The sequence below is a fragment of the Mytilus galloprovincialis genome, chromosome 9 (assembly GCF_965363235.1).
Source record: "Mytilus galloprovincialis chromosome 9, xbMytGall1.hap1.1, whole genome shotgun sequence".
NCBI classification, from domain to species: Eukaryota; Metazoa; Mollusca; class Bivalvia; order Mytilida; family Mytilidae; genus Mytilus; species Mytilus galloprovincialis.
In genome coordinates, this window is record NC_134846.1 from 23,511,765 (window position 1) to 23,523,196 (window position 11,432).

At 32.3% G+C, this 11,432-nt stretch overlaps 1 protein-coding gene across 1 annotated transcript; it reads right to left on the minus strand.

Moving 5' to 3' along the window:
* Positions 1-359: 359 nt before the first annotated feature.
* Positions 360-7,939, minus strand: LOC143044655 (uncharacterized). The gene is made up of 4 exons (XM_076216717.1): positions 7,844-7,939; positions 5,608-5,740; positions 2,933-3,186; positions 360-2,448 (listed from the first exon to the last, which is right to left on the minus strand). Exons 1-4 carry the CDS (start codon positions 7,878-7,880, stop codon positions 2,246-2,248), a joined length of 627 nt encoding a protein of 208 aa, XP_076072832.1. The 5' UTR covers positions 7,881-7,939; the 3' UTR covers positions 360-2,245.
* Positions 7,940-11,432: the final 3,493 nt, after the last annotated feature.

The window sequence follows — 11,432 nt, forward strand, 5'->3', positions numbered from 1 at the left end:
ACTGCAGATTGAGAACAACTAACCACATAATAAATTGGGATGCACTGAAAGGGAATACAGATTATGCTCCACATATGGTACTCGTTATGTGGCTCATGTAAGTACAAACCAGTTGAGAAGTCTAATTCAGTAGGTCAAATTCAGGGAAACGGAAGGCGGGATTGTGAAACAAATATTCCGTAATGGAATACCAACTCGCCATGGCGAAAGGACGATTTCAACTTCAACTCTTGAAACAATGGGCCTCCTAGATTCTTTTTGAGCAGTTTCATTTTTCACCCACGATATGATGACAGAAAAAACAAGCTTTGGAATTTAATATTGACATATTGGCGTGTTTGAAAAAGATGTAGTAATGAAAATCAAAAGTTTATTGCTATTTATTAAATAAGTTTACACGTTTATAGTAAGTGAGTTTTTTTTCCTTTCATCATATTGACTATTTCACTCTTCTTATATCAGCGCATTAAAATACCATTATTAATTTGTTCTTTCTACTTCCTTTTTTTTTAGTTTGTTGTTGCTATAATTTTGAACAGTATCATTTTGCTCTAACCATGAAAAGGTTATATCCACTTCATTTTAATGATGGTGGATACATTTTGTAGTTATCTCATTGGCAATCATCTTACGTCTCTTTATATATGGCACATTAAACATATAAAACACGGGCATCATATGGCTGTGGAAGAAGAATGCATATTAATGATGCAATGACACCATCGAAATTTGTTTTTGTAATTGATAGCTAATTATAATATAGACTTACAGTAAAATATATTATACATACACGCACGCTCTCGATAAAGAACAAAAGAAACATTTTAGTACGATGGCACACAACCTTTGAAATGTTTTAAAATTTAAAAAAAGGAATTTGAAGACCTATTAAAATGTATCAACCAAAAACAGTCTGTTTTACTTGTAAGGTTATACTAAATATTCATTTATTAGGCCGATAAACCTTCCGATGAACTATCAGAGAAAAATACGAGACGTTCCTTGACAAAACTCTAGGTCATAAACTTTATGCTCATACACCAATTACAGTTTGCAAAGTCTGCGTAGCAGTTATATCTCTTGAGTATTACATAAATTGAGTACGTTGCTGGAGCTATTATATTGAAAAAGCTGAAGAAAATCTAGTTATTTCAAAACTAAAACCGACTCATTTGTCAGTGTTTCTTGAATTGAAAAAAAAACCCTTTAAACTCAAGGTTTAGTTTAAAACTTAGGCGAGGGAGTTGACAGAAAAACAATTACGAAAATAAAAAAAAAATATTTACATATTTTCATGTTAAGATGATATAGGAAAAAATATGTTAATATTGATTGTACATATCTACTTTCAATGTCTTGCCTATTCTACTCTTCTTATATCAGCTCATTGATTTATCCTTACTAAAAATATTCTTCTTTTCTCTTCTTTTCCTTTTTTTCAATTTTGAAACACAATGATTTTTCAAAGACCATGAAAATTCAACCTTGTCATTTAATAGCATATCAAACACACCTTAAATTATCGAACTGGAAGATTTGACATATTTATTAAACGTATTCATTGTGTTGAAAGAAATATATACGCCGTAAATTTTATTTGGAATAGTGAATTTGAATTTCTTATTTGTTATTTACTTTAAACTAATGGTGTTATTACTATGTATGTTTAAATTTTAACTTAATAGATTTGATACATAAAAATTAGCTTTTCGTTAGAAAGAGTGAAGCAATTATTATCATAAATCTTTATAAATCGTTACTTTCCAAAATGTTAAATACAATAATACAAAAAAGGATATTTGACGCGTTTCATTAAACATGAATATTTAATCAAAAAATGTGCGCACGGTCAACGCTTTTTCAACCCTATGAAGTTACAAAAAAGCATCCAATACTTATAATTACATTTTTAAACTAGCATCATGCAAACACGATTTTCGTCAAGTTTTCATTTAATTTACCTGTGCACTTTTTTGTGGGACCTCGTGTCAACATGAATGATAAATTTTATTGTGTAATGAAGTTGATTAAGGAATAACGCGAGATGTGTTGTTCGCCAATCAGAATAACGTTTTATAATGAAACATACATTTAATGTAGTTATTATTCTACCAACTCAAAACATCCTTGTCTGGTACCTGAAGTTGGCAAAATCAAGTAACTCCGGAATTAATCGGATTTTACATATGTTTGATTTAAACACGCATTCAACATGACATTATTTTTATAAATAGATAATAAAATGTTAAAACAAAGTAAGTAGTCTGAAAGCATTCTTTGCTGTATTATTCTTTTTCTTTTCGGCAGCTGGTGCCGTGACCATTGGTGGAGGACTGACGCCTGGATAGCAAATTACAGGCCCATACGGTGGTGGGTTTCCTTGTAGTCCTCCATACGGTGGAGGGTTTCCCTGAAATCCCCCATAAGGTAGTGGGTTCCCTGATGATCCTGAAAATGTAACGAATAATTCATAATTATCAGTAGCAAGATAAAAGAAGGAAAAGATTCTTCTTAGGAAAACAAAAATCGGGAATTAAAAATCCAACGCAAGTATTGTCAAATTAAAGGAAATAGACAAACAGCAGTTCGCAAATAATAAATAGAAGAAACAAAACCCCGCTATACTGTTATGATATATATCATGTGCACCAGCTTGCTTCACTAATGACACTTTGTATGCGCGATGGATGCAGATATCTTTCTGAATAATAACTCGACATAATATGTCCCATATATTATTAATTTATGTTATTCCCACAACACAAAAGGTACTGTTCAGTTTGTTTCAATTACTTGACAATTGTAACGACGACACAAAACGTATAATTCAAAGTTTAAGTATATAATATTGAATATATCTTTGAGTTAGAGCACTGCTAATTTATTAAATCAAATACAAAAGACTAATCAATTAGATATGTTAAGAACTAACCCGCTGGCGTAACGTACGACACTGTTGGCTGTGGATTTAGTACATATTGCATCCCGCTGCCTTGCATTTGTGGCATATTCGAGGCAGGTCCTACAGCACATTGCTGCATGTTCGGAACCATTTGCTGAGAATTTTGCAACATTTGCGGTGTTGTTGCTTTCTTATGTTTATATCTGCGCCAAACGCAAATAGTAATCGCAACAATTAATACTATACCACCAGTCACTGCTATTCCAATAATTCCTCCAGTTGACCTAGGACAAAAAAACATGAATGTGTCCCCAGTACACGGATGCCCCACTCGCACTATCATTTTTTCTGTTCAATGGACCGTGAAATTGGGTAAAAACTCTAATTTGTAAGATCATATCATAAGGAACATGTGTACTAAGTTTGAAGTTGATTAGACTTCAACTTCATCAAAAACTACCTTGACCAAAATTTTACTGAAGCGCGACTGACGAACGGACGAACAGACGAACGTACGAACGAACGGACGAACAGACGAACATACGAACGAACGGACGAACGGACGCACAGACCAGAAAACATAATGCCCCCTACTATCATAGGTGGGGCATACAATAATAAACAGAGAGTATAAAATACGAATAAAATGCATAAAGTATTCCGTGGATCTATGGCAATGTTAAAGTGTAAAATTGACTGTCAAAAATTTGTCTAGTTATTAGTAAAATACAGAATTGAAAACAGTTATTTCGAAGATTAGTTTCTGTCCAAGTTTCAAAACATCCCTTTAATGTTAACATATGTATTGTGTGAACTGTAACACCGACCGCCTGTTACAAAAATTTGATCATCAGTTAAATACAGAAAAAGGTAAAACTAATTTCTAAAATTAATATGATAAGACGCTTTATGTTTTATGTTTCTACATATGCAGTCTATTTATCTTAAGCTGTACTGAGCTATACTCTCACATATTGGTGCGCAGAAAAAAGATTAAGAAAATCATGTCCTAAATAGACTCTACATAATTTTCAGATGCTCATTCTTATCCCATTTGTGAATTGGCAGCGTGTCGTCAAGTAGTTATCAAACGTGATATTCAATTTGATATATTTAGCAAAATGCTGATGATGATGGTTTCAAAACTGTTGATGATTTAATTTGGTATTTAAATTTTACATCAAGTCATCATTATTGGTAAAGATCCCGATAGGTTTATATATACGATAGTCTGGTGTCGACAAAACACAGTGTGCGACCAAGTCAGGCTCATCTGGACTGTATTGAATCTGATGTACAGAAATTATCGTTTGTTTATGTAATTTATACCTGTTTCTCGTTTCTCTTTTATTTTTATATAGATTAGATCGTTGGTTTTCCCGTTTGAATGGTTTTACACGTCTTGTAATTTTTGTGCCCTTTATAGCTTGTTGTTTGGTGTGAGCCAAGGCTCCTGTTTCAGGCAATACCTTGACCATATGTATGTTGTTCATTCATATTGGCCTTCCAAAGTTCTTCAATAAACTCAGTGGAGTTGGTGGTTTGTATGGTATCGTTACTTTTACTGTTTGGGAATTCTGACTATTTGTCAGAACATGTTCATGTTTTTAAAAGAAATCAAAGACATGGAATTAGCGCATATTATATATAATACATTGATTCTTACTCTAGGGTAAATTTCCTTTGAAATAAAAGAAATCGGCGGAAGTCATTGATATAAATAACTAGTCCATAATTGATGCCTGGTGTCTGTTTCGATCTTTATGCTGTTCCCACACAAATAAAGTGTAATACTGAATATTGTATTTAATGGTACTCCAAAGTTACAATATGAGTCTTCATATGTTTAAAGATAAATAGGTGTTATGGGGCAAACTTTTTTACCCTGTATCGTATGGAAAAACACCAAGGAATCCGAACACTTGACACTTATTCCAAAACCTCACCCAAGTACATCCTTAAGCAGGTTTGACTCTATATCCATCATGCACATAACACCTATTTATCTTTAAACATAAGACTTGATAGCTCATAAAAAGTCATTTGACAACATTAAAGCAGATTCTTGATTTTCTTTCTTTTGATTTGAGACCTAAATAAAACCAATGCAAATATAAGGTAAAAGTCCGAGTAAGCATTTTCCCGCAATATTTTATAAATCAAATATCTCGAAAAGGAGCTCCATGACCTATCAATATTGTTAGTCTATTTTGATCCTAAACTAATACTCTTCCAGCTTAAAGTATCAATTTTGAATTCTTTAATTTATTTAATTTTACCTTAGATCACCTAAGTACATCCTTAAAGTCAAATTACAGTCAATGGGCTACATCACAGATGTTCTTAAAATTTCGCATATAAATTTGACTCGTTCAACTTCCCCTTCCCTTTCATGAATGTGACCTACTGAATGAGACTATTTACCGGATTTGTTATCACATAAGCAACACGACGGGTGCCACTTCTGGAGCAGGATCTGCTTACCCTTCCGGAGCACCTGAGATCACCCCTAATTTTTGGTGGGGTTCGTGTTGTTTATTCTTTAGTTTTCTATGTTCAGTCATGTGTACTATTATTTTTCTGTTTGTCTTTTTCATTTTTAGCCATGGCGTTGTCAGTTTAGTTTTAGATTTATGAGTTTGACTGTCCCTTTGGTATCTTTCGTCCCTCATTTGCATTACTAGTGTTACAAGAACAGAACTTACAATGTCGTTGTTGAAGTATAATAACAACATGGATCATTTGTATACTTATAACAGCATTCCTTGTAACAATACTTCGAACTATAGGTCCGGTAGGAAAGTATATAGTAATAGCATTTTGTTGCATTGCAGGCTCCTGAAAGATGAAGTATGCATATGAAGAAAACACATGAATCATTTTAGCTAACAAACTGTTGAATCTTAGAAGGAAAATTTAAAAACCTACATTAAGAAAAAGAAAAACTTGTGTAACAAATTTACATACAGGTGGCGTTTACTTCTTATATATGAGCAATTCGTAACGCTTGAAACAAAAAGCGTTGAAAGTTAATTGTATATAAATGATTTTGAAATTATGTATTGTTAAGAAAGCATTAATAAACCCGAAAAACTGACACACAACAAACAGGACTCTCTATGATAAATATTTTCTTGAAGTTCGCTTTAATTCGACAAATATGCTGGTAACAAAAGTTTGTTTGTGAACTTTAATATAGATTTATGTTCAATCAAACTTAATATCTTATAAAACAGATTTTGTTTTAGAACATATGATATTGTTTATACAAAATTCCGTGTTTGCGATAATGAACATTATTTTTGAAGCACCACCGCTATTCAAACAACCACTAAAACGGCGATGGTTACATAAAAATGATAGACTTTTTTTATACATAACTTATTTGTGGTGATTGATGTATCATTTTGGTTGATATTTCACCAGATAGTTGGTATTCCAATGAATACTTAGACTTCTTGGGAGCAATCATAATTAAATATCAGAAGGGCAGACAAAAGTATGAGCTTTCTGAATCATACTGTGCAACTGATTTAATAGACTTTTATCGTAAATGGGTTTAAGAAAAAGAGTATATTTGAAAAATGACAGTGAAAAAACTTTTCAAAAGCTGAAGGTAACTTATTTTCCTATCTCAACTGGTTATAAATGGTATATGTCATTAAATGAAAAAAATGTCTCATTGAATTACCATGCGTGTTATAACATGATTGTTAGTTTTAAACATTGTTAAAGTTGTTTAAGTTTGAAATAAAGAAACTGAAGAAGGTCACTGGCCGAAACGTCTTAAAAATTGGTTTAATACTACAATAAAATAGACTTTTTTAACTAGTTGTAGTTAAGGTGTGAAATTGATACTGAAATAAGAATAAGATTCATTTTTTCACATGACCGAGTTTGGAAAAAACAGTGTTAAATTGATCTATTGCCCCAACACCATTTTCTTTTTTATTTTATTATTTTGTGACATTCGATTCATCAACTGATTTCTAGACACTTGAATAGTTTGTTTGAGAACTTTTTATCAAACGACATTACAATTGAATTTTTTAATTAGTTATCAAAGGTACCAGGATTACAATTTAGCACGCCTGACGCGCGTTTCGTCTACATACGACTCATCAGTGACGCTCATATCAAACTATTTATAAAGCCAAACATCGCGATGTAAAGTTATTAAATATCTACATTGAAGTTCAACTTGACTATTTACTCCTGACGTTTTTGCACTGAATTCAACGCTAGCCATTAAGGTTAAAAAAAACATTAAAAAAATGTGTATAACTGGCAATAAATGACTCTTAGGATCGTAAAAATCAGAATTTTCATCAAAGTTCTATGAATAATTGCAAACTCCTCATTTAAAGCGAGGTTCTGTTGTTTAGTCATTTTTTTTTCAGATTCTTATTCTCAAGTATTTGTATTTCTCCAGTTTTATATATTAAAAAACCGTGATAGGCGGGTTTTTTTTCGGGGAGTGCTAGTTGCATATTTTTATCTCAATAAAGGCAACAATAGTATACCGGTGTTCAGAGATAGGAAAGATAAAAACGGACATCCAAACTCGAAATAACTGACAACACCAATCTACTCCATCTCCGTTTGAGACCTTAGTAGTAAAAGCGAGTTGATCTTTTGGTTGAATCTTATCCGAAACAGAATAAAATGACTAGTAAATAGTATAGACCTTCATGCAACTCGTCAATGAGAGAAATGCAGTAATACTAGTAAATAATGTTTACTTTATCTAATTGCATAAATTCCAATGCATTGTGCAGTAAAACACAACAATGTACATAAACAAACAGGTTTTTTTTTCAGATTAAATACGCAGGTGTAAAAGTATCAAGGAGAGTCATAATAAAAAAACAAAACAGAAATTATAATATCTGTTTTCTGAAAGATAAATACAACTTGGTATATGAGTACAAGTGTACATACCAAAAAATGTCTGAACTATCAGAAATAATCCAAGCATTTTGAAATTTCAAATGTCCGTCTCTTCTTGTTTTTTATGCAGTTAGCCGAAGTTCAAAGTTAATATAAGATGATAAACGAAATTTGATATTTGGTTTAAATTATTTATTGGATGATAACACATACATATTATACCACCACGTGACATCGCTTGTGCATTGTAACATATCGGATGAGTGAGGACTCTTAATTTGCAAGCCGTAATACATAAAAGATGACTTTGAGCTGGTGTTAAAAAACGGTGACCGTAACTTACAAATTAAAGCGAAAGGCCTCTGTTTCGCATATTCTGTTGTTTTTTTTTAATATTTGAAACGAATATCATCATAAAATCGTGGTTAATATCCTTTTAAAATTCTTTTCATTTGTCAGTTTAAGAGGGATGATAATATATATTTAACATGTGCTCATTATATGCTGTAAAATGTACAAATCCATTTTTTTGGAATACGGGATTCATGAAAAAAAACACGAAAGAATAAGTGAATACAACTATAAAACGGTACATTTTGCATGTCACCCCCTTTTATAACCTTCTAATAAAATGTTCATGAAAATTACAAAACTACATAACAGAATATTAAATTGATAGATGAAGTTATTTTAGATTGTTAAAATTGGGGTATGTTTTTAACGTTTCCTTCGTCCCTACGTAGTAAAACTTTTAAATACATGCAGCGGAAACTTAACAAAAAAAGGAAAAACTTGTTTTGTACATAGTTTAATAAAAGAGGGACGAAAGATACCAAAGGGACAGTCAAACTCATAATTCGAAAATAAACTGACAACGCCATGGCTAAAAATAATAAAAGACAAACAGACAAACAATGGTACACATGACACAACATAGAAAATCTGGACAGGATTGGTTCCTTATGTTAAGACTCAAAATCGGAAGCCATAGATGTATTTGTAGAGAATTGACAGGGCGAATACAATTGGTATGCAGTTATTAAGGTTTAAAACATGATTCACTCCAATGTTTCAGAATGACTTTTTTTAACCTAGAGGAGGTTGTTCCGTGTTTTGGCAGTTGAATTTTAAAGAAAATTGAAACATTAAAAATAAGTTAGAGAAGTATTAGATTTTAGTATTCATCAAATAACATATGCAAAGGGGAACAACTCCAGTTCTATTTTCATTACAGAAAGATTTGTTTGTAGCGATATAACATATACATGTATAACTGGATGTCTGTGTTATATTATGATATAATTAATATCATTGAAGCTTATCCATGGAGATATTCGAGTGTTTGAAGCATGGCATGTATCAAACAGTTTGATGAACACGTCTTACTATTTAATATTCTATTATATTGACAGCAGACGTGGTTGTAGTACCCTGAGATATTAAGACAAGTTTGTGATTGCATGGTCATAATATCAATAGACACTTATCAAGAAAATTCAACGGACAGCGATATCGTCATGTTGTTTATCGTCAAAAGCAGATAGTATCTTGTGGAATTTTCAATACTCATGTAATGCTTTTCCTTGAAATATGATAGTATTTTCATACAATCGTTCGCCTTCACTTAACTTTTTTTTCATAGTTATTAAGATTATAACACAACGTTCACTGTTGCACACCTGCTATTGACATATTTCCTATTATGTCTGTCTGTTCTGTTTACATAAAGTTGTCAATATAATGGAATCTTATGCGACTGTCATACAAGTGACAGGTTTAGCTTGTTATGAAACTAGGTTTAATCCACCATTTTCTCCAAAAGAAAATTTCTGTACTAAGTCAGGAATATGACAGTTGTTAACCATTTGTTTTATGTGCTTAACTCTTTGATTTTAGCATTTAATTACGCACTTTCCGTTTGGAATTTTCTTCCGAGTTCAATTTTTTTCTTGTTTTTTTACTATTTGTATGAATCTCTTCGTCAAAACACAGTACAAGTAGTTTATCAAACGGTTTAGTTTGAATATATTTATTTATCAGGATAATTAATACCGATGAATGATATGATTGTCCACAAAACATATGAATTCAAATAATATCATTTTTTTGTCTATTTCATGGTCCCGTTCATCACCATATGAAGTGCTATTGTATATGTTCTCTCTACAATAGTTTTGAATTTCTAATTATTTTATACAATGGACCGGAGAAGAAAAATGTGAGATGCATGTCCAAAGTAATCTATTCGAAGCAAACTATAAACTTATAAATAAACTCATCAAAGTAATACGATTTAAGTTTTCTTTGGCAGACGCGCTTTCCGTCAACTGAGGACTCATGAGTGGCGCTCAAATCAAAAACATTAAAAGTGCCAAGCGGTACTTACCAGTTGAAGTACATCCCATAATGTAACTTTGATGCAGCTTATCTTGAAAGATATTGTCACGGGAATTATATGAAGTGATACAGTAAACGTAATTCATTTTTATTTAGTTATATTTGTGGGGTAAACCCTTTAAAGACCTGGTACAACACATTCCATTACAATTCTACATCTTCATAATGTGATTCTGAAGGGTAAAAACATATTCTGCAGCTCTTTCAAAGACATATGCAACAAGAGCAAGTGTTGTTTTTATTGTGCAATAGTTTACTGCAAATTTTCGGAATTCGTGATTTTCTTGACCGAGAGTTACTGCTTACGAGAAAACTTATACAATTTTAATCCTGGTATCTACTATGAGTTTATGTACTACAAGTGGATCAATGCCACTGCTGGTAGAGGTATCATCCTAGAGGATATCAACAAAGCGCAAACATGTCAGTATTCACCTCAAAAGCTTACAAAACCTTTAAACAGACTTATTAAGAAGGGATATAGTTACGATACTGTTGTCAGGTCATTAAAGATTGCATATTTTGGCTTTAATATTGATTCACTTATAGGGTCTTTGCATCGGAACTAAACACATTTATTTAAAAAAAAAACAGTTATTGGCATGAAACGGGTTATGTTCTTCTCATATATTTTATGATAGTATGATACTAAACCCCTAACGGGAGGGATTGTGCCTGGTATTCATATGATGAAGACACAATCTTTCAATCAGTTTAATTGAGGTCTGGAGCTGGCATGTCAGTTAACTGCTAGTAGTCTGTTGTTATTTATGTATTATTGTCATTTTATTTATTTTCTTTTGTTACATCTTTTGACATCGGACTCGGACTTCTCTTGAACTGAATTTTAATGTGCGTATTGTTATGCGTTTACTTTTCTACATTGGCTAGAGGTATAGGGGGAGGGTTGAGATTTCATAAACATGTTTAACACCGCCGCAATTTTGCGCCTGTTCCAAGTCAGGAGCCTCTGGCCTTTGTTAGTCTTGTATGATTTTTAATTTTAGTTTCTTGTGTATAATTCGGAGTTTAGTATAACGTCCATTATCACTGTACTAGTCTACATATTTTTAGGGGCCAGCTGAAGGTCACCTACGGGTGCGGGAATTCTCGCTACATTGAAGACCCATTAGTGACCTTCGGCTGTTGTCTGCTCTATGGTCGGGTTGTTGTCGTTTTGACACATTCGCCATTTCCTTTCTCAATTTTAACCTTAGTATTCAGCACTTCGGTCCGACATGAA